The sequence below is a fragment of the Antennarius striatus genome, chromosome 4 (assembly GCF_040054535.1).
Source record: "Antennarius striatus isolate MH-2024 chromosome 4, ASM4005453v1, whole genome shotgun sequence".
NCBI lineage: Eukaryota > Metazoa > Chordata > Actinopteri > Lophiiformes > Antennariidae > Antennarius > Antennarius striatus.
This window is the reverse complement of record NC_090779.1, coordinates 25259771-25287243: the sequence shown is the minus strand read 5'-3', so window position 1 is coordinate 25287243 and position 27473 is coordinate 25259771. Positions and strand designations below refer to the sequence as shown.

Here is a 27473-nt window from a genome sequence, read left to right as displayed (position 1 = left end):
TTACCGTCATGTGACGGCAGGACAGATGATCATTTATGAGCCAGAAAGTCTAATCTGTGAGTAATGCAATCATCTACTCCTCTTCTGTCTCCTATTCTTCCTCTTCTGCTCTACATTTGGTTGAATAGGTGTCGCTGCATCTACAGCTTTAATTGCTTCAGTGAAAAAGATCCATAGTCTAGGAAATGTCAAGAAGTCAAGAGAAACTCCAGCAGCATTAACTCAGTTTTGTTCCTCTTTCATGCTGTCTTTTCCACAACTGCTGGTTCATACATAAATGATTAATTTTCAAGGCTCAAAAGCCCAAATGTTAATGTCTACAGTCTCCAACATTAACAATCGAGAGGGACAGAAACAAAGAGGAGCCAGACAGAGTAGGAGAATGTCTGAAAGGTGTCACACGTGGAGATGCTTGTGTTTCATCGGCTTCTGTTGTTCAGCGAAGCTTTAGAGAGGAACATGAGCCACGAACACTGACTCCACTCCTCCATTCTACCGCCTGACCCTTACATTTTTAATCCAGACACTCATCTCTGCTTCAAAAACACAACGTCTTTGATGATGAGACGCTCTTTGATGGCAAGTGAATTTAATTTGCGTCTAAAAGCTTGCAAAAGTATTCGGTTCAAGACGATCACCACATTCGTGACTTCTAGGCAATTACTGTAATGATGTAAAATGGTAAACATTGGCCCAACATCTAAATAATTTAACAGACTGAAAACATGCGGCTCCAGTGTTTATGAAATTCATTTTGTGTTTACAGAGCGATCATGGTGAAATGTTCCACGGCATTGCATGAAGGCTCGCGTTTGAACCCACTAATCCCACCATGTTGAAAAGCGTCCCGCGGGTGACCAGCGTTCTGGCGTTAAACAATAGACTCCGCCCATTTGGAATCCCACCCGGCGCACAGAAGCCAAATCATCTGAAAATGATTTACAGGATCAAAAGTCGCCTCATTGCGTCGATTGTTGTCGCGTGGCCACTTTCTAGCCCGATTGGACGTCGGAGTAAACCGTGGCTTCCAGTTCCATGGGACTGTTGGGGTGTTTAGAATTCAGACTGGGACAGTGGGAAGGAAGACGAAATACGGACGATTCATTTTCAAGCAAAGCAAAAAAAATTCTTTACGTGTTTTTTATCCTGGTGTTCAGTTTATGGTCAATATGCAATCGTCAATAATTTGATGGACAAGTTAGAGACAGTGGTGAAGACTGCCATGATGGACGGATTAGAAGATAGGAAAGGAAGACAGGAAGTAGAGCTGGATGTGGAGGAAATGAAGATGTTCAGGTTCTCTAGGAGGGACCAGAAATGAGTTTGTCAGAGGAACAGCCGAGGTGAGATGTTCTGGAGACAAATTTAGAGAGAGAGCAGACTGTGATTGGTCCAGAGGGGAGATGGTGAGGATTATTGGTGATGAGGATGGAGCTACCAGGAAAGAGGAAGACCAGAGAGAAGGTTAGGGTTAGGTTTAGGCAGTTGGTGTTAGAAAGGAGGATGAAGAAGAGAGGCTGACATGGAGGAGGACAAGGCGCTGTGGAGAACCCTAACGGGACACGACCAAAGGACAAGAAGAAGGCCATCATCGATAAATGATTGACGGAGCCTCAAGGCGTCATGTTTGGTTCTCACAGTGACGCTGCTGGTAGAGAACACGCCTGCAGCGGCGCTCCGGCCGCCCGTGGTTAATATGTAAGCTCTGCAGCGGCGCGTTGAAGATGTCCAGAGGAACGCTGGCCCTGATAAGCCAGGTGGACTGTGGAGTCACTCCACAGACACACACACACCACTAACGGCCAATCCGATCAGATCTCAGCGCTCCGCCGCCGTTCGAGGCTTTTCTGCCCGCTTCGTTGGGTTTTATGAAGTTGTTCTTTCAAAGATCTTTCCTTTGTGGGAAATGGAGCGCGGGTCAGTCAGTGCTGGAAGTCAGCTCCTCCATGTGGATGTTCACATCGATGAGCTGGAACCTCTCCAGGGGATCCTGGTTCTCCTGAGGAGAATCCGTCCTGAGTGGAAGTCCCAGGATATTCAGATGAAGGCAAGTGATCGAGTCGTCAATGTCTGAAGATTAAATATCACGACGATCAATAAAATCATTGTTGGTCTGTTGTTGTGACAGAATGTGGGACAGAATTCTGGTCCCATGAGCAAACACAAGGTCCAATCTTTCAGAGAAATGGGTTTTCTGTTTGTTAGGTGAGCGCACACAGGGTGGCTGACCTCCCCATCGACGCCGGGTGCTCTAATGTACACAGAGGAGTAGATGTTTCTCCTCCGATCCCAACACTTCATTGTGACGATGGATTGGAGGACTGATGTCTTGATTTGTTGCTCTTCCTTTTAAATAACTTTCAAATTTCATGTAAAACCATTCAGTGATCTTTAATCCTGGGAACAAATGGACACGGATCAATCAATAAACTGATTTATTAACAAATCTTACAGCTTTTTTTTTTTTCAAATTCTTTGCCTTCAAAATAAAAAATGACTTGATAATAATATCCTACAAATCCAGGCATAGAAACAAACAACAAGTCTGTCACCGTGGAACAATAGGAGTGTGAAAACAAAGCCGCTGAAGAACATCCACCCCCCCCAACCCCCACCTACCATATAAATTCTTGATCAGATGTCAACGTGGTCGTGTTTGCCCACTTTCCATCTAGATGGGAAAATGTGGGTCTGCCGGCAGCGCCCCAGAAGTCGGGTCGCCCACGGAGGAGAATGACAGACTGTGAGAAACTGGTGAAGGACAACAAATGTCCAATGAGGTCTCTGCAGGCAAACACCCGGGTCGCTGCGGTCCGGTTGGGTCCACATGCATGGCGGCACCGGTGTGACCGTTAGCATCACCGGTGTGGCCGTTAGCAGCGTCCTTGACGTGCTCTCATGCTACCGTTTGACTTTTTTTTTACCTGTCACCTGAACGCCACCTTTCTTCTTGCGGCAGACTTTCACGGAGGGAATCACCAACCAGCTGATTGGCTGCTTCGTGGGCTCCATCCAGGACCCGGGCTGCGTTCTGGTCCGACTGTACGGCAAAATGACGGAGCTGTTTGTGAACAGGGACCGTGAGGTGGAGATCTTCCAGGTCCTCCACGCCCACGGGTGTGGCCCCCAGATCTACTGCAGCTTCCTGAACGGCATCTGCTACGAGTTTGTCCGAGGACGGGTTCTGGACGACGACCTGCTGCGGCAGCCCCCCACCTACAGGTGTCTGGAAGCAGCTTTCACAAATACACATTCACAAAAAAATAGAACACCTAGTCACCCAGGTGTTTTTTGATCCACGGATCCAGAAGTGCGCTACATTCCGTTAGTCTCGGACTTCTGTGAGACATAAAAGTGCTCTAAACAGTCTTATCAGAGTGTAGGAAAAGGTAATACAGATGGAGGTGGTTTAATATCAGTATGGGGAGGGTTCATAAACGTTTAAATTACAGAAATAATAAGAAATAGTTTGTCGCTCGTCTGTGGAATTCGTTAATTGCGTTTGGTTTCTGGAACGCATTACCCGCGAGGAACGAGGGCGCACCTTCCATGTAGGTTTTTTTAAAAAAATGCATGGAAAAATAAAAATCAAGTTCAGGTAATTTTACTCCACTTTATGTCTGTCTTCCACAAATATTAGAATAATAAAATCACTGGTAAACCGTTAATGTACAAATAAATAAGCATAAAAACATATAATATAGTATTACTAGCAAGTGGCAACCCCCCTGACCCACGATGTGGAAGAAACGGCTGAAGACGAGACGGTAATGTTTTTTTATGTACTTTTTCTTTATAAAAAAAAATAAATCCTTGTTTGTAAGACTAAAATAGACTAATGTTAATCAAATATTATTAAAATCCATTCATAAATTAAGTTCAGTAATTAATTCAGCTTAATTCAGACTTTCGACGTCAACCTGTATTTTCTTCTTGAGGAAAAGATGGTTCGTCTCGAGCAGTTTATTCTAATCAAGTTCAATTTTAATGCTAGGAAGTTAATACAACTTTGAAGTAAAGGGGAAAAAGTGATTTCATCATTAGTTAGGAGTCAGACGTAAAGTTTGGTCCCTTCTGGCGGTCAAACTGTTGAATCCCGATGTGAAACCTTGAGCGTTTGTTTTCTCACGAATCCGTCAGAGGGTTTTGCTGAAGGTCGTGTTTCACGTTAGTTCTGATTGTGCTGATGAGGAGTTTTTTAGAAAAAAGAAATATTTCCCTTCAGTTGTGTTTTACGTTGAGCGATGTTGTTTCGCCGTGCCCTGCGTTTCATTCATCAGCCCTCGTGGCGAGAGGCCAGCGTCATCCTTCTCTCGCCGGGACGGTAGGACACAACACAGCCGAGCAAGGCTGAGTGGCCAGGGCCGCGACACGCATCCATCACCCCGTCTGCAGCCGGGAATACCCACCAAACTGAACATCGGCACAGAGACGCCTGGAGAATGAGCACTCAAGAGGTCAAAAGGTCATAGATGTAACAAAAAAAAAATAGGAGAAATGCAAGATAAGAGTGCTAAATGGAAGGGGAGTTGTGTTTCGACTCTGATAATGGTTGTTTGTGCAATCCCAGCGTCAGCCGGGCTCATCTGAACACGTCGCGTCCACAGATTGATCGCGGCAGAGATGGGGAGAATCCACTCCATCCAGCCCCCGTGCGGTCGGCCCGTCCAGCCGCTGCTCTGGACCACAATGTCCCACTTTCTCACGCTGGTGAAGAACGGCATCAACGGCGGCGCCGATGGACAGCAGCGCCCCAAAAGGTACGATGTTCAGTGGAAATTGTAAAACTATCAAGATATCCGTCATTATATACCCTTATAATGATTATAAGGGTATATTTAAATCTGCACTACAAAATATTTGCATAGAAATCAATAAGATCCGACAGACCGTAGTAGAATAAGTCTGAGATCAATAAATTATTATTTTTTAAAATTGTTTTTCTGGAGGAAACAGATTTTTGATGTGAACCATCGACGTCCTCCACACCTTCTATCGTCCTGTCAGGAATCCTTCATCCCTCCGCTCCATCCCCACCCCGTCAGAGCCAATGCTCACCGCTCCCGGTGGGGAGGCGAGCCGCCATTGGCCGGATTGAATGGATTTGGGAGTGGCCTCTGTGGCAATGACATTAGATTATCTCTGACAGGGGTCACAGGTGAGAGGTGAGAGGGGCCTTCCAGACACTACAAAGAACCAGAGCCCGGCCAGCTTCCTGCAGGGCCGCGTCTTATCGGTCAAACGTTCAGCCATGTTTATCTTTGTGTGAAGGGGTTGGAAGTCCACGCAACCCTGAAGACGGAAGGATCGCCGTCTCGCTGGAACGCTGCTCAACAGCTGGGGCTTCTTCTCAAGGTTTTATCACAAGGGCAAGGCGCTTGGTACCGGAGTCAGTCATCCATTACACAAAGAACCGTCCAGCAGACAGACTTTCATGATAAGAGAGAGGAGCAATGAGAGGGTTGGTCTTTGTCGACCAGACGATAAAACACAGGCAGCTGTTCTCCTCACATGTCCTCTGTTAGCACCAATGGACCCCTGAAGTTTTCATCATCTTAGTGGTTCTTGTGTTTTTAGATCCTTTTCTTCCTGCACTTCATTTTTTTCACACAACACGACTCTTAAATAATTTTATCTGCAGCAGTGACCTTTATTATCTGACCGGTTTCACGTCAGATAATATTTACACGGATCGTCCTTTAAGGTGTGGAGGATGAATACAAAAAATTAAAACTATACGACCAGCATTAAAACAGTTTTATTCTAACTATAATAATAAACTTGAATCCCGTTTGTATCAACTTTATTAGCAGTGTCCTCATAACGTCACACCAACGTTTGTTTCTCGTTGGTTCTGCTAGCTTGGGAGTTTCAGTTTAGCGGTAATGTATTCTGTGTTAGCGGCCGGAGCGGCCCCTTTAAGAAGGTAGTCATGTGACCGAGGCAAGCATCTCCACAAGCGTCAAGAGGGACTCAGACAGATGTGGAGGAGAGAATCCACTCGTCCACTAATCGAAGTTCTGGATTCCTTCTGTGTGACCTGGTACCGACTGACCCACAGACCGGTACCGGTCCACGACCCGGGGGTTGGGGCTCACTGGTCCACAGTTTGATACCAGTAGTGATGCGTGTGTGTGTGTGTGTGTGTGTGTGTGTGTGTGGGTGATGCAGGACAGTCCTGGGCATCAGTGGAAGCGATTGCACCACTCTTAGTGACCCAATAGGTGGTGCTGTGCTGTGAGACATTTGTGTAGCCGGGTGGGGGTGGGTCCAGGTCCAGGTCCGGGTCGGCGATGCTGCAGCTCAGACGGACAGAACCAGTCAAAATAACAATAATTCAGATAAAATAACAGAAACAGTTTTAAATAATGATGGAAGGAAGGATACCTGTCAATTATGACGTTTGAGATTGAAGAGATGAGATCTGGATTTATGGTTTAAGCTTGTTTTTGCGTGTGTGTGTGTTTTTGTATGTACACACACAGACACACACACACACACACACACACACACACACACACACACACAAGGAAGCACAGTGTAAAAAAAAAAAGCAGAAGGGATTTTAAACAGGCATCAGAGAAACGTTTGTACTTGAGAATGTATGAGTGCTGCTATGAATGTGATCTTCAGAGGAAGCAGGAAGAGGCTGCACCTGCAGAGGAGGTCGTCAGCGCTGCAGCCACCCGCTGCGCGAAGAGAGAGACGCCGATACAGAGGGGGGAGAGAGGGAGAGAGAGAACGAGGGAGGGAGGAGAAGGAAGCCGAAGCAGCTGCGAGCTTCAGAGAGGGAGAGCACAGCAGAAGTCACAGACGGTAGAGAAAAGCGATGGAAAGCCGGAGCGCGACGCGCTCGTCTCCAAAAGGCCCCCCGTTACGTCTCTTGTTTGCACTGAATCTCATGAAAACCGCAAGAAGAAGAAGAAAAAGAGAGAGAGAGAGAGAAGACCAGCAGAGCTCGACTGCCGTTTGAAACCGGCACATTGATAATGAAGCGCCAGAGGAGGAAATTCCACTAATTACCTTAGAGAGACTTGACAAGAAGCAGGAGGCGAATGTACTTGACATACTGTTCCTCATGAAAAGGACAGAAAATAGAGAGGAAAAGATCTGATGGCAAGACGACAGGTTTCCATTTAGAGCCGATGGAAGGCTTTCATTTAGCTTTTGACTCCGAGTTAATCGTGGCTTTTTTCCCATCATAAAGTCATTTTGTTAACTTAAAGAAACGGATGGGCTGAAAGGGAATCAGGATGATTCACCATTCAAACCGTCTGAATTCACGTTAGAGAGGAGACGGGGTCGGGGTCGTGAACCCAGGCCCGCCGGGGCAGATTTGATCACGTCTGATTACACTTTACAATATTTACACAGTTCTATACAAACATATACATATTTAAATGTGTATGTATATATCTCAGGTCTTTAATACGGCAGCTGAGCTCTTCCTCCTCCTCCTCCTCCTCGCAGGCCACGCTAAAGAATTTCTCTAAGTTTGTATAACACCAGAGCGCGTGTTTGTTCCCCGTTGAATAAATAGGTTGTGTTTAAATTACACTGTTTAAATTACCCTTCTTCTCCAGTCTGAAAAGGAAACATGAAAATTAATTAGGAGACGGATGCTAGCAGCATTTTTTTTTTAAATCTGCGCTGACGTCCAAGGACGTGAGTGTCTTCTTTGACAGATGGAGTAATCAACAGCGTGAAAACAAGGACCCTAACCTCCTGAAGAGACTCGCTGCACCACAGCCTGGAGGTCGGGATGACACTCGCGACCATCAACAGCTCCTTTTTTTCATGCAAAAAAGCATCACAACATCCAGGATTTTAATCCTCAGTATCAAACAGAAGCTTAATCTTGTGTTTTCAGACAATTTCAGACAATCAAGATTCTTTTCTGGTGAGCGCGTCTTAAAAAACAAGTGAGTCACGGCGTGTCAGGGGAAGCCGGGTTAATGTTAATACAGCCCTTCAAGAAGCATTTGAAAAGGTAGTTAGCAGAAAACCATAATAATACATCTTTGGAATCAGGGGATACTTAGAGAGTCTCAGTCGTCTCTAATTACCGAGGACGTCTCTTCGTCTTTGTCTCATCTTCACTGGTCTGTTATTAATTAAGAGGGATGTCTCCACGTTCCTCCGCACGAAACGCTGCTCCTCACTCTTCCCTTTCCTTTTTTTACAGTTCTTATTCATTTTTAAAATTATTGTGGTTCGGAGAGAGGGAGGTTAATCTTCACACACTTTACTCTTTTATTACGGTTTATGTCGTTTGGAGTCACGTCGTTCTCCATTAGACGTCAGTTTAAAAAAAAAAAATACACAGAAAAATAAAAATCAGTTTACATCTGTCAGCCACAAATTCTGGAATAACAAACTCACTAAACCGTTAGAAACACATGATGTCATGTTACTGTACAATAAATCAGAATAAAACATAGAACACACGTGTCAAACTCAAGGCCCGGGGGCCAAATGTGGACCGCCACATCATTTTTATGTGGCCCGCGAGAGCATAAAAGGTCAGAGTGTCTAAAAGTAAATGTTCAAAAGTGTGCTTTGACCAAAACTACATTTCCCACAATGCAGTAATTCATCCCATTTTAACTTTGACAGAAACGTTTTGAACAAATTGTGTCTGATGTTATTTTTCTTTATTGATTGATAGTTTGATCCTTGATTGATGGAGTTCTGTGGGTTTAATAACCTGACAAATTAAAAGGATTCATGTTAGAACAGAGAAACAAACAAACACGTTTTTTCTGTCTAACTGTAATGTTTGGAACTAGAATCAGTCAGAAATTCAGTTATTTAACATTAAGGAGTAGTTACATTTAGTTACATTACACTGAGTTACATTTAGTTACATTTATTAGTTACATTAAGGAGTAGTTACATTTAGTTACATTACACTGAGTTACATTTAGTTACATTTATTAGTTACATTAAGGAGTAGTTACATTTAGTTACATTACACTGAGTTACATTTAGTTACATTTATTAGTTACATTAAGGAGTAGTTACATTTAGTTACATTACACTGAGTTACATTTAGTTACATTTATTAGTTACATTAAGGAGTAGTTACATTTAGTTACATTACACTGAGTAACATTTAGTTACATTTATTAGTTACATTAAGGAGTAGTTACATTTAGTTACATTACACTGAGTTACATTTAGTTACATTTATTAGTTACATTAAGGAGTAGTTACATTTAGTTACATTACACTGAGTTACATTTAGTTACATTTATTAGTTACATTAAGGAGTAGTTACATTTAGTTACATTACACTGAGTTACATTTAGTTACATTTATTAGTTACATTAAGGAGTAGTTACATTTAGTTACATTACACTGAGTTACATTTAGTTACATTTATTAGTTACATTAAGGAGTAGTTACATTTAGTTACATTACACTGAGTTACATTTAGTTACATTTATTAGTTACGTCTGGCCCTTTGAGGACAGCCGTGATGCTGATGTGGCCCTCGATGGAAATGAGTTTGACATCCCTAATATAATATATTATTAGCCCATGGCAACCCCCATGACCCACAATGAGGAAGAAGCAGCTGAAAATGAGACAGAGACGTTTTCCTGTGTTATATTGAAATTTGTCAGCTTAGAATAGTCATAAGAACCAAATATTATTGAAAATGCATTCATAAATAAATTTCAGGACAGAACTGTGAATGGTTATCTATGGTTTAGCCGTAGATAACCCATGTTTACCTGGATTTAACAAGTAGATTCTGCTTAATATTGTAATAAACATTCTGGGTAGAGTTTGCTGCGGTTGAACCCAGTCCCTGGTGTGTGTTTTCCGCTGGTACTGATGCGAGCGGTCGTCCCTCTCTCCAGCACCGCCCTGCAGGAGGTCCCCAGCGTGGAGACGCTGTCGGCCGAACTGGACGCCTTAAAGAACCACCTCTCCCGGATCGACTCGCCCACCGTCCTCTGCCACAACGACCTCCTCACCAAGAACATCATCTACAACCAGGAAGAGGGTGAGCCTCCTCTCGTCATCGCCTCGGGTCACATGATCCGCAAACAGACGTGTTGTTGTTTAACGTGTCAGGAACACGTTTCCTGATCCGCGGCTCTCAGCTGGTGATAAAATAGATGAATATATTTCTTTTCATCCGTTTGAAGTAACGCGGCTCATGGTCTTCACGCTCTTCCCTTTCATTTTACAAACAGAAGCAAACCTTCACACTCTTGAAAATAGCTACCCAAAGAAATATATCATTTGTTCTCACCTTTATTCTCTTTTTTGGATTTAATCTCTTTCACATCGTTCACATTTTCCCCCGGATGACTGTCAATCAAAAGAGTTCCTTTGAGTTCTGCAATAAAAGGGGGGAAAAGTTGTCATCTTTACCGCCGTACCTGAGATGTGTTTGTCTCGTTGCCGTGGTAACGCTGCTGCTTTCCCTCTCCTCCTCCAGGAATAGTGAGATTCATCGACTATGAGTACGCCGACTTCAACTACCAGGCCTTTGATATTGGCAATCACTTCAATGAATTTGCTGGTAGGTGGAAGATGTGATGAAAAGAGCTTCAATTTGCCTCCAAATCTCATTCACAGCCAGAAGATGTGAGACGGCCTAATGTGGGATATTGCCAGAGGTGGAGGTTGTATATACAATATGTGATGTACAGCCTTATTGTCCAGTTTGTGTGATATCATTTCCCTTTCTGCCATTATGAACCACGAATTGTCTTCCTGCTCCTGAAGCATCAGGTTGCGGCGGTTAAAGCGTTAATTTAACCAGATGCGTGGCGGCGACTTTAATCAGCTGTTTGTGAGGAACAATATTGAGTCAGTTTTCACGCTTGCGTTTGAATCACATCTTAAATAGCTCCAAACTTCAACTGAAAATTCTGACGTGAAATCTGCGCAAAAAGCTTGTTGTTTTATTCATGTCAGTGATTTTCATTTCATCTTAAGTCAGATAAATTATTTTCAAAGACTGTGGTTTTCATAATACTGCCATGGATGCAGTAAGTAAAGGTATATATTTTATTTTCAAATACAGTAGAATTTTATTTTAGTTTTAATTATTTTATTCCTGTTTGCTCAGCATTTAAATACAGGGTAACTTCGTTTTACATCGTTAATGGGCTCCAGGAGACAAAACGTAAGTCGAAAAATGGCATAAGTTTAATTAAATCGTCTGTAAAAAGTAGATAAACATGAATAATGCATTTGAATAATATTTGGTTTTGAATATATTTCAAACAATGAAATTTAATTTTTTAATATTGTACAGAAAAAGCGTCTCTGTCTCGTCTTCAGCTCCTTCTTCCTCATTGTGGGTCACGGAGGTTGCTACGAGCTAATAATATTAATGATATTATGTGATTCTAACCGTTTACTAGTGATTTAATGATTCCAGTATTTGTGGCAGACAGACTTTAAGTGGAGGCAAATGAGATAAACTTCATTTTTATTTTTCTGTGTAATCTTTTTTAAACCAACGTCTAATAAAGAGGTAAACCTGCTCATCAATCAATCATATTAAATATGCTACAGTAAGGTGTGTTTTGTGCTCCAGGTGTGAACGATGTGAACTACAGCCTCTACCCCAGCAAGGAGCTGCAACGTGATTGGCTGATGGCCTACCTGGAGAGCTGGAAGCGCAGCTCAGGACGCGACGCCATCGTCACGGAGGCGGAGGTCACACGGCTTCACGTTCACGCCTGCAAATTCTCCCTGGTGAGCGCTGTGACACCCTGGGAAAGTCCTGCTCACATTTCACAATATTAAACTCATTAGTCACATTACAAAATATAAAAAGTCCTCGGAAAAGCATCATCGCCATTTGACCTCTGATGGACGCCATCCTTGTTGATTAGAAGCTGCTGCTGGGAAAAAAATTAAAAAGGAGATGAAATAATTTTTCTTAAACACAATTTTCATTCTGTGCTGCTTTCCTGGGTCATCTGTCGAAAACTGCTGTCATGGCTCGACCCAAAACGCAGAACCGTCCAGGATATTTAGTGTAGATGTCTGAAGGGGTCCAGGAGTGAGGGGGGGGAAGGAGAAGAAGTAAGGTTTGAACGGAGCGAGGAAGGTGATAACATCACCAACATGATTCCACTTCTGATTATCCAACATCTTTTTTATTCTATGAAATTTTTTTTTTCTGCCTGAGAAAACACGACAAATTAAATTCTCCATGCGTCCAAATAATGTCTCCTGAGACTCACAGCGACATTTTTTTCTCTTTATCAACTGATTATCATCAAATTCCTTTTTAGTTATAATTAAAATGATTAAACGTCTCACTTCCATATCACCTGTTTGAGGTAATCAAACCTCATTGAACACCGAAACGCGGAACAGTCGCCGCTCAGGATCCCAGGAAAGCGATCCGCGCTTCAGGAAGCTTCAGGAAGCTGAGCGCCATCGACGGCGCCTGGCCGCGCGCCAGGACTCTGCGGGGTGAAGTCGTTTCCTGTGACTCGTAATCCCTCCCCCGACCGCGCCGAGATGCAGCCGAGTCTTTACGCCTCATCCTCTTCTCCTCCTGGGGGCTGTGAAGTCACCCCCTCCCCGCCCCAACACGCCGCTCAGCTCCGTTTTTCTCAATGGCTCGCCGTCACCGCCGGGCTCTGCTTAGCGTTAGACTAACGCGCTCTTAATGGAGAGAAGTTATTAATCGTAATGGAAACGCGCTCCGTCTTCTCTCTCCAGCTAAAGACGGAGATTAGAGATGAAAATCTGTCAGGGAGGGAGGAGAAGAAAAAAACCCACGGAAAACCGCACATTGCTCTTCAAGTATTTCATTCCACCCCTTATTTGATTATCAAATAAAAATGTGATTATATCACAGGGCCACAAAACAGAGGCCTGTCTGGATCCTATTAGTCGGCGCTATTAGTGGTTCGACCAGGACGATTTACAATGAGGGCAACAACAGGATTTATGGAGGCGGGGGTCGTCTGCGCGGCTAAGTGAGCCGAGCCATTAAGGAGGGAACCGTTCGATATGGGGGTTTGTCATCCTGCCAGTGCCGCCTGCATCCGACAGCATCCGACCGACCGTTGGGGGTCGTATCGATGCTCCAACTTCAAGTCGGAACGTCCCGCCGCCGCTACCTGTGGTAGTCGCCGTAGAAACGTCACAAAGGCCTCCTCTGTTGGAGCGGCGTGCTAAAAGTCTGTCATTCAATTATACGTAGAGAATCCAGGACGGGTGTGGCCGACGCCTCACCCCGCCATGACCTTCCTGCCCCACCGAGGGGCAGGAAGAATTGCACTTCTGATGCTTTAAGTGGATTTCCACGCCGGTCACATGTTCCCACCGCCGTTCCCGCCGAGACAGCATCGCGCTTTGTTCCGAGCGTGTCATCGCTTCACATACGTGTTGTTCTAACGCTTCACACGGAAGCACCTCCAGCTCACGCAGATGAAACGGTCCGAACAGAACCACCCGTGTCGTGTCGGGGGAGTCGCACCCCCCCTACTTTAACATAAACTGATGGAAAACGGGTTTTTGTCCAGGATTACGCAGCAGATTTGCTTGGCATCACCATGACGACCACTGAGGCCGAATGGAAAATGTCCTTAAAGCTCAGTCGGGGGTTTTAAACACATCTTCCGTGGTTGATGCTGTAGTTTTTCTCAGCAGGACGAACGTGTTTGATGATGCGAACCGACAAACCGAAGCTTTGAGTGTTTTAAAGACTCGTCTGTGACGCTGTTTCCCTTCTCCTCCACCAGGCGTCCAACTTCCTGTGGGGTCTGTGGGCCATCCTGCAGTCGCGCTACTCCTCCATCGACTTTGACTTCCACAGGTTTGTGTTTCTAACGGAGGGTCGCTGACAGACGCGTGCGTCGCGCCGTTTAAACACGCTCAAACACAGATTTCACGCTGTTGACGTTAAAAACCGACATCCTGTCATCGAGCAACACTTTTACTGTTTGTTAATGCGGGAACACGTGAAATTAAAAACACAAACTGGATGTCCGTTGGTGAAAAATGTCTCTGCAGGTTGTGGAAATAGAAACTTTAGTCCTAACGTACGTAAAACAGACACAAACTACCAACACTTGAAAGGTTTTGCTCCTGAAAAGCCCTGCGTGGAAATCAGGTCTGATTTATTTTGGAGGCGTCACGGCCGACACGGGGACCAGCAGACACCCCCCCCCCCAACAACCAGACAGTAAAGTTCAGGAGGGCAAAATGTTTCCCTCACCCCGACGCTTTCCTCCCTTGCTTGCTTCCTTGTGCGCCCCACACCCGCCCCAGTAGTGATCGTGATCTTAATCACTATTGACATACGGCACCCTCCCCTCTGCTGGCCAGATCAGCGACAGGGCCCCTGCCTCATTTCGATCCGGACCTCAGAGGAAATGTGATCCAGAGGGGTGCGGAGGCACAGAGACACTATTGTTCCAGCGCTGCCTCGCACACACACTCACACACACACACACTCACACACACTCACACACACACACACACTCACACACTCACACACACCTCTCATCCCGGGCCGGGCCACATGCGTCTGCTAGACGTCTGCGCCGCTAAGCTGCCGGCTGAGGTTGTCTCAAAGTGCACGGCGAGGCTCGGGTTACCTTTGCTCAACTGGAGGGCTAAACTGGAATGAAAGCAGCAGCAACAATGATGGGGGGGGGGTCTGCATCACCAAAATCTGCCCCTGTGTTCACGCTGCAGAAAAACAAAAAGTAGAACGTGGTGATGGAAGCAGCGTGAGGATACCTGATGCCTAAAGGTCGGTTTCTGGCCTCGTGTCACCGTTTGATTGCTAGATATGATAATAGTCACGCATGACCGTCACTCAATGGCTCATTTAATTATTTCAACCCTTATTGGTCGCTCAAACATCAACAAGTCTGGTTGTTGCTAGGCAGAAAACAATGTGCTGCAGAGCTGGACATTTATTCTCCAGACTAAACAAAAATCGTTTGATTAATTTTAAGCTAGAAATCATGCATCATGACCAAAAACCTTGACCTGAGCTGGACCAGGACCATTTATCATTCTGCTAAATGTTAGATGTAGGAAAACGGAACGCTACCGCCGCAGCTGGAGTTTGGAGTTGATGGAATTCCTGCTTGGAGGGAGTTTGTTGGAATTTTGCAGTTTGCACCAGATTTTTGATAAACTGGAAAAATGAAATTTGGCGACTATTTTTTTTTTTGTGTGTGTCTTTCTGCCGCCGATCGTGTTTGAAATTTCCTCCAAAAATATTTATTTTCCTTGAGTTATGGTCCTTGGTTTCAAGGTTGTTTTGGGAGCATCGTGTTGTTTTCTCCCAAACGGGTTTCGACTGACGACTGAGAGAACTTTTGTGGTAAACGAAGAAAGAAACAGGAAGTTAGAGTTGAATGCTGTGTGTGTGTGTGTGTGTGTGTGTGTGTGTGTGTGTGTGTGTGTGTGTGTGTGTGTGTGTGTGTGTGTGTTATCCCCCTGAGCCAAATCTGCCGACTTCCCAACGAGTGACAGGCGTCGCCGAGGCCTTCTGCTCTAACCAGGCCCAGATGTGGAAGTGACAATAGGGAGCCGCAGGGGGAACCAAACCCCCCCGGCTCCACGGCCGTATTTACTTTCCTTATATGATTTTATTCATGTGTTGAAAGTGTCTGCGAGTCAGCGGTTTAGATTTGTGGATATGTTGGCAACGCCAGCCGTTACTCGACAAAGACATTATTATGAGGAAATGAAAGGCGGAGGCCCACTGTTTGGAGAAGTCCACGGCAGAAAGTGAGGCACAAAAGCACATTGTGAAACGGAATACCTGCTCGCAGGGAGTTAATGCTCTCCTCCTCCCGCTAAAGAGGAAAAACGTCTCCGTTTCATCGGCGGAGATGATAAATGTTAAGCGCGCTACTTTTAGGTGTCAGCTTTAATAAAAATAAGGATGAATGGAATCCCCTGTGAAGGTTGCTGTTCTTTTTCAAATTGGTATACTCGCATATAAGCCTCCTCATGAGGAGTGTGGGCATGCTGGGTAATGAGGTAAACAGAAGGAAAACACTTGAACCTGTTATAATTTCATGCTTTTTGATATTCTATTTTCACTTTTTATACCGTTTCTGTAGTTATTATATTTTGTTTATTCCTCTCTTGTAAGTGAATGTTGATTGAGAATAAGAATAAAAATAAATCATGTGGCTGATGACGTCTAAAAGTCAAGGAGCGAGTGTTTTGTAGACATCAAGCTTGTGACATTTAAGTAGGAATTTGACATAAAAGTAAGTTAAACTGTCGCCATCCTGCAGTTAAATGCAGGTGAACTTCCTGTTTATCACTTCCACGTCTTCATTAGCATTTGATGCTCTGAATTCCCCTTTTGGTGACACCTGATAGGTGTGTGCTTGCTCCGCCCACACTGACCCGGTACCACCTGATCCGACAGCAGGTTAATTGCTGGAATCGACTTAACTAAAAGGCAGAATCCTCTTTTTTCTGTCGCGGCGCCAGAAAGCAAACGGCTTCGGCATTGAGGAGTTCGGCGAACGCTCCGATTAAAGGACAAACTCCTTCTGCGCCTCCATTTTCTGTGTTTTTGAAACTGCACTTCGTTTCAAAGGCTATGGTATAATAGCCAAGGGCAGCGGCGTTCTCAGACATAAGGTTTATTAAAGCGTTCGACAATAGCGGCGAACAAATACAAAAACACTTTTCTCACAGTTAAGTTCTGAAATGTGCTCAGGCGTTGGCACGGCTTTCAGACGCGCAGCTTCACTGAATGGAGAAGTGATGCTATATTGTTATGCAAGATGATCAAACAAAGCGCATAGTGCCCACCTTGAGCTGTACGTATGTGTGTGTGTGTGTGTGTGTGTGTGTAAAAACACGTTATTGTATGTTAACCTGCTGATGGAGCGACGTCTACTGTGAGTTTATAGCTTTCATTAAAGACGTGATTCATAGCGGGAGGAAGCGCGTGTGGACACTTCCTGTGGACACTTCCTACTTCCTGTGGACCGAACCTTGTGGTCTAGATTCCATCCAGTTCATGTGAGGTCAACGCAGTGGGTGGTGTTGTATTTAAATCTAGAAAAAACGAATCAGCACCACCGTTTACATCGCAGCTTTTATCTGATTCTTGAGATGTTTTGCGTGGAAAACATGACATCACCGGGGCCAAAAATGAGGACCCAAAAGGACACCCGTCATTTAATTCATTTTGGAAAACCAATCAGAAAGAAAAGACAAATTCTGATTCAAATTTAAAATCTTTCCTGAAGTTTTTTTTTTTATTCTGTGTTCTCCCAGGTATGCCGCAGCACGGCTCGGCCACTACTTTCTGAAGAAAGAGGAGTATTTTGGATTGACATTATGAGGATAAAGCAGCGCGATTTTTTCCCCATCACAAATATCTGTTAACGCGTCTCAAGGAGAAACGAACGACGCCGTCACAGAATAATCTCAGAAACCTGCAGCCCAGTGTTTGCGTTTGTTGCGCCGCAGTTAGACGACACATTGGGATTAAACTGATGCCAGAAAACACATTTATTGTTCCCACATTTAGCGGAGTCGTGTAAACCCACAACAGACTGAACTGGATCGTTCCACTCATGTGGATTCGATGCTCCTTCAGCGTTTAGCGCATCCTGCTGGGAAACAAGTTTCCACTCTGACTTATTCTGTTCGTCTTTGTTTGTTTGATTTTTAACAAATTCTGCAAATCCACACAAAAAAAATGTAAATTTGATGAACCAAGTTTTCGGAGCATGAAGTCTCAACTTTAGCCATTTGTCTAAATTACAGAATGTTTTCAGTTCTCAGAATGAAGCTGAAATACACGGAGAAAAATCTTCTTTGCTCGCTTCTGTTGAATTTCACCTCCACCAGATGATTTTCAGCTTATGGGAAGAGGAACTCATTTTAATCAGTGGTGCAAAGCTGCTCTGCCGTGTAGACTATTATCAATGGTTTCCCAATGCAATAAAAAGCAAACATTCATATTTACTCTGAGCTGCAGCTGCTTTTTAGTGGTGGAACGTGTGTGAAGAGGTTCCTCAGAAGGTATCTGCAGCAGAATGCGTTAATTACCCTGATTGAATACCTGCGGCGGGTCATTAACGTGTCAGCGTTCTTGTTCTCCACATCGCCGACGCAAAGTCGTGTTTAAATTCCACATGAATATATAAAGAGAGAGAAAACTGTACGGTTTACGTGTAATAGTCGTGGGAGTTCACTGTCTTATTTAATTAAGAAGTGATTCAATTTGTGTTCCATCGTCCTCCTCGCCGGGCGAGGTGATCGAAAACATCACGTGGGAATTTAGAATTTAATATAAATGTTTTCTGAATTGAACTTTTTTTTTTCAGACCACTTCAGAAGTTCTAAACGAGGGTTCGCCGGAGTGGAAGTCGATGAAATGATTCATTAAATACGAAGTGCAAGGGTCATTTATTTTTCATTCCATCGCACACACTCGCGTTGGAATCGCTGTCGTCTTATTAGCTTAGAATGTTTTGTCAGGATCGACGAGCTGCAGTGAGATAAACACAGTCGACACGCGTTCAGCAGCGAAATCAGTTTAATTTCAGGTCGTTCGGAGCCGCGCCTTCATAGTCACAAAATGTCATGTTTGTTGGGTCTATCTACACGCTCAGCTACAGTCTTCCACGCCATCAGGTGGGTTTCCATCAGTCCAAATTTGTGCGATTCGTCGAGATTTAGATGATAAAATATACATGAATTCCGTTTTTAGACTTTCGACATGTTTAAAAATCTCCAGGAGTCACTCCTGTGGTTTTACTTCAGGAGGACCTAACGTGACGGTTCGCTTCCAATTATTTTAGAAATGTTTTTGTTCACATCATATTAGAGCAAATTTGAATCGCACAAAGTGGCAAATGAATGCTTTTCCTGTGAAGTGCTGCTCGTGAACTCCTCTTCACAACCAGAGGTCAACGACGCCATCGGGCAAACGTTCAAGCGCTTTTCATCAGAAACAAAAACAACACGGAGTCAGTGGGCGATCCTTCCGTCGCCAAAAGGAGGAACGGTCGCTTCAAGGAACAACGTTTCTACAGTCAACACCGTTCAGTCCGTCCATCTGTCCAGGTCGTCCGTTATAGTTAACCTGCTGACCTCTGGAATGAACCCAACGTGTGTTTTAGAATGATTCCAATCTGCATTCAATCAATTTGATGAAGTAAAACTAAAGATACTGTTTGCTACAGTTTCAATTGATTAAATTGAAGTAAGTTGAAGTTAGACTGAAGTTTGGAGTTACGTCGTTCTCAATTATACGTCGGATTTAATAAAAATACACACAAAAAAATAAAAATCAAGTTTACGTCATTTTACTCCATTTTACGTCTGTCAGCCACAAACACTGGAATCATTAAATCACTAGTAAACCGTTTAAAGCACACAGTGTCATGTTACTGTATATTACTAACCCGTAGCAACCCCCGTGACCCACAATGAGGAATAAGCAGCTGAAGACAAGACGACGATGTTTTTGCTGTACTATATTAAAAGATAATATTCAAGAAGATTTGCATTAATCAAATATAATTAAGTACAGTGCTAACAATGCTTGTAAAAAATGACTTGATTGCATCAGCAGGAGGTCGACCAGACACCAAGGTGTGACCCGTGTCAACTTGTTTTTCATGGTTAGCACTGAAAACTGCTGACGTAGCCTCTCCTACGCATCGTGACTCTTTTACACCTGACTGGTTTCTAACCGTCCTGTAGGGATCGTAGCGCCGCCTGGATCGCGTTCAGCGGTTCTGTTCCATCACAAAGTAGCGCGACCTTTGACTGCTGCTCCAAACCTGTGGAGACGACGGCTGGTGCGATGGCAGAGGGCGCACATCTCATTAGTTCTAATCTCCCAGCTGAGCACGGACTAAAAACTAAGATAGCAGCATTTCTTAAAAAGTGCCTTGGATGCCTTTCTTTGCGATTTATTTGCCATTACCACAATATTTCCAGAACATTAACCAAGTGCTTTAAGTTGCCTCAACATAATCATGAAGCTTTTAATCATGCTTTAGTTGCCAGCAGCAGATACTAGTAGGTAAACAAATGAAGAACATTAAGAGCTGAACTCAAAAGTCAACGTTGGACCCGTGGAAATAAAAATCGAAAGAAACTCTCGCATCACAAGGTCCAACTTTTACTCAGCGTTCTGGAGCTCGTTCTCACATTACCTTCATCAGAAGGTTTTTCAAGGGAATTGTAGTTGCTCAGTTTTCAATTTTCTGAGCACTTAAAGGACTTGTAATCCACTGTAGCATCAAAACAGAACTTTAATGTTTATTCTCGACTGAAGGAGAGTCGAGAAAACAATGGAAAGAAGTGACTTTTACATCATAATCACAGATAATCAGCAAATCGTCTTCTATCTTCTGAATAACATCGGATAAAACACGAAAGGAGAAAACTGCTTGAAAAGAAATTAACAAAAATCATCCCAACCCATTATGTGTTGGATCCATTCCAGGCAGGAATTTTACCACTGCTTTAAATATTATGAAGTATCTGCATGTTATTTTTCATCAGCTATGAAAAAAAACTTGAGCGAGCCGAAGAAAGATGTGTTAAATTTCAGAGTAGATCTGGATAAAGCTGTTTTTAAGGCACGGATGTCTTGATTGTCGGGCTTTTTAGTAGAGATACATTCAATCCTGACTGCCTTTCCACTTCATTTAGGAAGTCTTTAAAGAGAAACCGTCTGCAGCTTCTTCTCAACACACAAAATCAGGTGTTGAAGTCAGTCAAAACGACACTTTGGTGTCACATTGATGGACAGGAGGTGAAATCCTCCAGTGGAGGTGACCAAACGATCCAACCAAGATGTCAACGCTTTAAGGTTCTCACCTCAAGGAAACTGAGATGAGCGTCAATCAATCAGTGTTTGATCGACTGCAGCAGGGCCTCACATCATTTTAAATCCTGTTCAATAACTTGGTATTTATTCAGATGTAACAAATACATCAGGCTCGCAAAATACCAAGGTGTCTCCTCCTCTGCATAACTCATTCTAGTGTCTTTGTGGTGGCAGCACAAAAGGGAATGTGATTGTAAAATACGTAGAAAAGGATTATGGTGGGTGAAACGAGGGGAGGACTCGCAACAATGCAGTTCTTTACCTCCTCATGGTCGCGCGCAGTTCCAATCATCAAGGCTGCAGGCAAGTCTTTGAGTCAAACAATCTAGCTGCTTTCAAAGTGCATTTTTCGTTAAACATATAATATTTAATTAGCGGACTAATGCACTTAAAAAGACCCAAGGACTTTGCCTCAAAAAGGAAAAAATGGCCTTTTGTCCATTGCCCATCCAAATTTCCTGTAGATTTTTTTCCTCTCACTTTTAATTGCATTTAAAAGAAGTATAGGCCTTTATGCAATGTTTCAAAGACATTGAAACACACAGCGAAAGCAACTCCTTTCTGAATTTTTTCCCTATGATTTCCTTTTATTCAGTTATTTCATTTAGCTTTTAACGTATTGTTGAAGGGTTCCCAAGGCTGCTGACCCTTGGAATTCCAACAAGACTCAACCTTAATTTACAATTGTTATCAATGCACGTTTGCCAAAAACCCATCCAACAATGTATTCAAGAGAGGGCTTTACACTCGCGAAACATGATGAATCAGTTTTATTACTGCTTCAGGAGAAACCTTATTTTATTTTTCATTAAACGGCATGAATCAAAGTCATACATTGGAAACAGAAACCCTCTGTAGTCGAGTTTTATGCTTGTCTATTAAATTAATCTTTCAGCCTTTGTGTTCCAAGTGCCTGAAAAGCCGGAAAGAAATAAAAACTGTTGTTAATTATTTGTTGTATTTATATTTTTTACATGTTAATTTTTAGATATCTACATAAAGACATTTGGCTCATTCCGTCATGTTATGGCGTACTTTTAGCCCTGCTAGCAGTTAGCAATAATGTCAAATGAGCTTAAATACCCACAATGCCTGACTTTCGCTTTATTTAGATGCATAAATAATTTGCATATCCTACTATGCTAACTTGCTATTTATGTAATAAGGATAGAAATTAATTTATTGAAGTTGTAATCATTAATTTATGAAAGAGTGTAGGTGATGCTAGTTTTTCTCGTGTTGTATTGTTTTATATCCCCCAGAAGGGGGCGGTAATGAACCCCTCAGCTGTGTTTACAATAACAATTAACAAAGAATAAGAATCTCAGCAAAGGGAAAATATTTAAATTAGTTTTATTTAAATCTGAAGAATATTTATCAAATATTGCGGACATTGAAACAAAAAATAGCGACAATTAAATTAACATTGATATTTTAATATTTTAATTATTCCCCTTTTAACCGGGGTCCTGATCCTGGTGTTTAGTGTCACCGATCATCAACAGGGAGGCTTTGATGCCCCTGAAAGTGCCTGACGGCGGCGTCTGCTTTCTAATAATTTATTATCGTCTTCATCCAAAGGCTTGATTGCTGAGACGGAACAAAGGAAGGATTTTTCTTCTACTTTTCATGGGCTTTTTTTTTTCTTTTATAATAAAAAAAAAAGAAGAAGAGACTTTGCCTTGAGGGCCCCATACAAGACGGGGCGTTGACGGAGAAAGGGTGTCATTATGCCTCATCATCCTCACCATCCGCACAAAAACCACAAAAAAAAGAAGGTTGAATTCAAAGTCTTCCTCAGTCTCTTTAGAAGAACAATCAGCCAGGAAATTAGGCGAGCAGTCACGCCTCGACGCCAGATATTCAGCTCACACCCGTTCTTTTTCATTTCACCTTGTTTTTCCTGGTCTGTCTGGTGACGAAAACAGAGCCGAGTCGAATTTCTAAATTAATCGACTAAGGCTTATTTAATTCCCGTCAATGTTTAAAGTGATTTCTGTGAGGTTTTTTTGTGGCCCACTTGTTGATTGAAGCCGACCGTGGTGATTTCTACAGTTTGTACCAGTGAAGTTGGACATATTATGTGGGAAGATGTGGAAACCAGTGATTTAAATCCACGTTGATCGCATGTTAGAGGGTTTTAATGCTGTCTTAAAGCATGGTATTTTTTTGGGTGGGGGTGGGGGTGGATCTGACAAGACGATGTGACGGCCCACCCAGCCTCCATCCTCCAAGCACATACGTTTAAAAAATAATATAAAAATGCGTGAGTTTTTACGAGTGATCCTGAATGCTGTCTTTGCGTTAGCCACCTATAGCTTTAATGAGCGGGGAGTCCTGCAGACCGAATGGAAAAACGTATGATGTCAGCTTCCTTCTGGGGTAATTGAAGCGCGTATGAATATCCTGTAGGTACATTCACACGCCGCAGCTACGACTCCATTGCAGTGAAACGTGCCGTCATTTTGTGCGGGCGCCAAACGCCGCGCACGGCGTGAGCAACCGATGCGGGAGGGGGGAAAATGGACGAGTGTAAATTAGGATGATTTATTTAACAAGATTAGGCGTAGCAGCAGAAGAAGAATGATTTCAAACACACGTCCCCCCCCCCCCACACACACACACACACACACCCGCGGAGGGGTGTGTCACAAACTCGCCGGCGCCCCTCGCAGAGTGACGCTACAGTTGATTTGGGAATTACAATTAGATTTATGATGTGGCTGCGTATGGCAGAGCTCTCTGTTTCTTTCTCACCCTGGCGGGGGCCAAGCGAGCACGGCGCCGCCGTGTTTTCGCCACAGCAAAGAGTGTGTGGCGTTTTTCCTCGCCGCGCAGACACAATGGGATCAACAACAGGCCGCGTGGTAACCTGATGGTCGGAACGTCAGAACGGCGTTCAAAGCGGTGGGAATAAAAACCAGTGAAGTTTAAAGAACAACAAAACAGAATCTTTTACGTTTCATTTATTTATTTATTTTTTTGATTGTCTTTCTCACCAAGTTGTACTGACACATTTTAGAGCCAACGCTGGCTAATAAATACAATGAAATGTTAAAACGCACATTGAATTTCAAATACAATACTCATCACAAAAAAAAAAAAAATGTGTCCGACCGGGAAACGTACGATCTGCTCCTGCAGGTCACGACTGATAGGAGCATGAGGTGACCCCCCTTTACCCCCCCTTAAGGCGGCACGAGAGCTGCGGCAACAAAAATGTGTTTCCATAAATGAAATGCTCGTGGTAGAAACGGTGATTCACCTGGGCCAGGTGTGCACGAGGCGGCCTGGAGGGTCTAAGCGTGTGACGTGGGTGTGTTCTAATCGATCAAGTTGAAAATCAAACAACAACTTCACATTAGATAATACTAAAAACATTGATTCATATCCAGTGCTTAGGATGTGTGTGAACAGAAATGTCTGTGCATGAGTTTGCGTGTTTGTCTGTTTTTTTCTCTCTCTTGACGGTAATGCAAGCAAAAAACAAAATTCAGTCCCAGCTTGTGAATTTTAAACCTGTGGCCAGAGGGCGGAGTCAGGGGGAGGAGTCAGAGGGAGAGGGAGGAGTCAGAGGGAGCACCCAGAAACCACCTGAGATCACGGGTGATGGAGATGGAAGCGTGACGACAGAAACGCGATGCGTCTCCTGAGGGAGAGTGAGATGTGTTAACAGGGGGTGGGGGGGTTTGTGTGCTCTGACTGGGGGGGGGGTCATCTCTCAATAATTTACTGATCTCTATAAAACTGTACCTTTTATAAAATAACAAACCTTATAAACCCTTCTCTCTCTCTCTCTTTTTTTTTTTTTTGCAGCTTTATTATAAATGGTTATTTTTTAAATCTAGTTTGGTGCATCCAGGAGACGACTTTATAAATATCAACACGCTGATAAAAATAGTGACATTTTGTACTGATTCAAAACGGACAGCAGGAGCCAGAATATTAGAACTGGGAGCTGAATAAACTCTCCGTGAATCCTTAAACTAAACAAGGAAATGAAGCCAAAAAATATCATCACCTTTAACCGATTTCACGCCGTACCGATTCTTGTGCACATTATGATTGGTTGGTTCACCAAAGCACCAAAACAAGGATATTGAAGAGTTGCCGTCTTCAATTCTGCTGCTGGGTTTGACGTACCGGAGCCGAAGGGGTGTGTGTGTGTGTGTGTGCGTGTGTGTGACGACGTCATCCTTCAGCCCTGCCCTTTGATTGGCCGAGGCGGGCAGGTGCAGAGCCGGCGGTCGTCAGGTAGGAACAGCTGATGGGGTAAGACTTTCTGCAGCATTGGAAGTTAAGACTAGATGTCCAGAGTGAATGTGAATGCAGGTTTGGCACATTTAAAAAAAATCTATACAATTTCTGGGTGCTTGGTTAATTATATACGTATATAATAATAATAATAATAATAATAATAATAATAATAATAACAGTAGTAATAATATTATAATAATAATTATTATGATAATGGGGTGCAAGGGATTTTGCTCCCGTTATTTGACAGACTGAAAAATCTATTTTTTGTACGAAAAAAGAAACCACATTCACAAGCTGGCACATCATACCTGAGCTGGGATATTACAAAAAAAAACCAAAACAGTAATGTAATGTAAGCAGTTTGTCAGAAAAAAAAAGTCACTGTATTCGTAAGAAACAAAAGTAAGACTATAAGATTACAATAGCTAGGATTTATATTAAAATTCTCAAATTTCAAGTTCCGACAGTCCAGCGTTTGTACAGGCAGTGACCTGTCAGAAATAAACGTCTATGATAACAAAAAAAAAGGGAAAGAAAAACACCAAAAAAAAAGTAAATACATGATGATGAAAACGTAAATCACTCCTTAAACATTTAAGACCAAATAGCTGTTGAAGACCAATTCCTGATGCTTCAAAATCCATGCATGCTCTTTACAACCCACACAGCAATGTGTTCGTCGCTCATTTGTTCTTCGTCCCACTCTCTCTCATTCTCTCTCTCTCTCTCTCTCTCTCTCTCTCTCTCTCTTATTCGCTCCAGTTAAGATTGTCGAAGGATAGGAAACAAGTTCATCGTCAGTTTGGTGTCTGGATTGTCCGATCGTTGTTTGTCTAAACTCACGTTTTCTTTCTTCTTCGGATGAGTCTCCATCCACACGCTGCCTTTTCCCGTCTCTCCACTCGCTCTGAGCGCTCACGCTGGGTTCGAGTCCCCCCCCCCCTTGGGTTCGCTCAGCGCAGGCAGGGCGCAACATGTCCTAAAAGTTAGCCTGAAGGTCTCTGTGATAAAACGTGTTCTCAAAAAAAAAGTGTCTCAGTTATTTTTCCTCTCTATTCTTTTTTTACACGGGCGACCCTTAGGGCGCTCAGTTGGCGCTGATGGCCTCCCGCGTCTCGTGGTCGCTGCTATAGTCTGACTTGGGCTCGTCCTCAAAGTCCTCGTACATGTCCAGGTCGTCGTCCCCATTGGCGGGGTCGCTGGGCAGGTCCAACGCCCCCCCGCCGCCGCCGCCGTTGTTGTTGTTGCCCCGGCCGCCGGACTCCGGCTTCATGCCGTACGTGCTCTGGATGACGGGGATGGCAGGCTCGGGGCTAGCCGAGTTGCTGGAGCAGTCTGAGGTCAGGTGTGGGGAAGGCGTGGCCGTGGTTGCCATGGTGATGGCGCCAGGGTAAACTCCTACACTTCCCTGGCTGTTGCCGAGAGGCATCGGCGGCTGAGGCCTGAGAAACAAGCAGGAAAAACGGATTTTAATACAGTTACTGGCCCGGTCCAGATGGTACCCGGTCCAGATGGTACCCGGTCCAGACGGTACCCGGTCCAGACAGTACCCAGTTCGGTTCTGTTCTGGCTCAGATTGAACACCCGGACCCGGAGAAGCCGCCGTTTGCTTGACCACACGCAGTCAATGCCACTTTCAGCCCGGCGCTCGTTTTCCTCTCAAACATCTGCTTACATTTCATTCCGCGCTACGTCTGCCTCCAATTTCCAGCGACCGCAAGCGTCCAGCATTGTCCTAATTTAATAAATGACAAGCTATTAAAAATCGCTCCTATTCAAAGCCGTGGCCTCTGGTAAATCCATCTGGAACTGAGGCCGCGGTGACGCCGTTAAACACATCCATGGCTGGTTCCTATTAGGACAATGCCACTGCTTTTCCTCCCACTGCAGTGAAGACTCGTCCCTTTAAACGTCTCATAAACGCACGAGCCTCTTCCATATTTTCACATTTTTTACAAACCACATGCATCGTGTTTAATTGCTCATGATATATCCACCCGGGTCCTTCATTGGGGTGAGTGGGGGTGTTTATTAAAGAACCGGCTGAACCCAGAGGTCACAGGTGCAGCAGCCAATGAGTAAAAGTCTTCTCCAACGAGACAGAGCCGTCCTGTGATCCGTCAATGCACAGTATCCCCTCTTGAGACATGCAGGATAATTGCTGTGGAAATACACTGAAGTGTTCTGCGGGGGGGAACCCCGATGTAAAGGCGGGGCACACCTGAAACTGCCTATAAGGAGGGGAAATACAGGTGAACCTCGGCTTACGTCGTTCTCGTTTATACGTCGGTTTGCAAAAAAACCCAAAAAAACCGCATATAAATAAAAATCAAGTTGACGTCATTTTCCTCCACTTTACGTCTGTCTGCCA

The 27473-nt window shown here is 43.8% G+C and overlaps 2 protein-coding genes across 6 annotated transcripts in view; one reads left to right on the top strand and one right to left on the bottom strand.

Annotated features, from left to right (window-relative positions):
* The first annotated feature begins 1749 nt into the window (after window positions 1-1749).
* zgc:113516 (uncharacterized protein LOC541449 homolog) lies at window positions 1750-17644 on the top strand. Its single transcript, XM_068314206.1, has 8 exons — window positions 1750-2047; window positions 2960-3222; window positions 4608-4760; window positions 9870-10015; window positions 10457-10540; window positions 11567-11727; window positions 13737-13810; window positions 17263-17644. Exons 1-8 carry the CDS (start codon window positions 1907-1909, stop codon window positions 17327-17329), a joined length of 1089 nt encoding a protein of 362 aa, XP_068170307.1. The 5' UTR covers window positions 1750-1906; the 3' UTR covers window positions 17330-17644.
* Window positions 17645-23784: 6140 nt separating this feature from the next.
* Window positions 23785-27473, bottom strand: part of LOC137594596 (transcription factor SOX-6-like) — a 74342-nt gene continuing 70653 nt past the window's right edge. For all 5 annotated transcript variants that reach the window (XM_068314204.1, XM_068314203.1, XM_068314205.1 and 2 more), the window contains one exon: window positions 23785-26544. In XM_068314204.1, the coding sequence (XP_068170305.1) occupies window positions 26190-26544 (355 nt within the window). In that variant the 3' untranslated portion in view covers window positions 23785-26189. The remainder of the gene's footprint in view (window positions 26545-27473) is intronic.

Bases quoted from the DNA above. Each gene is read 5' to 3' on its own strand.
- zgc:113516 (XM_068314206.1), top strand. From the start codon at position 1,907: ATGGAGCGCGGGTCAGTCAGTGCTGGAAGTCAGCTCCTCCATGTGGAT. The intron at 10,016-10,456 runs GTGAGCCTCCTC...CTCCTCCTCCAG, and splicing joins CATCTACAACCAGGAAGAGG to GAATAGTGAGATTCATCGAC. The intron at 13,811-17,262 runs GTTTGTGTTTCT...GTGTTCTCCCAG, and splicing joins ATCGACTTTGACTTCCACAG to GTATGCCGCAGCACGGCTCG.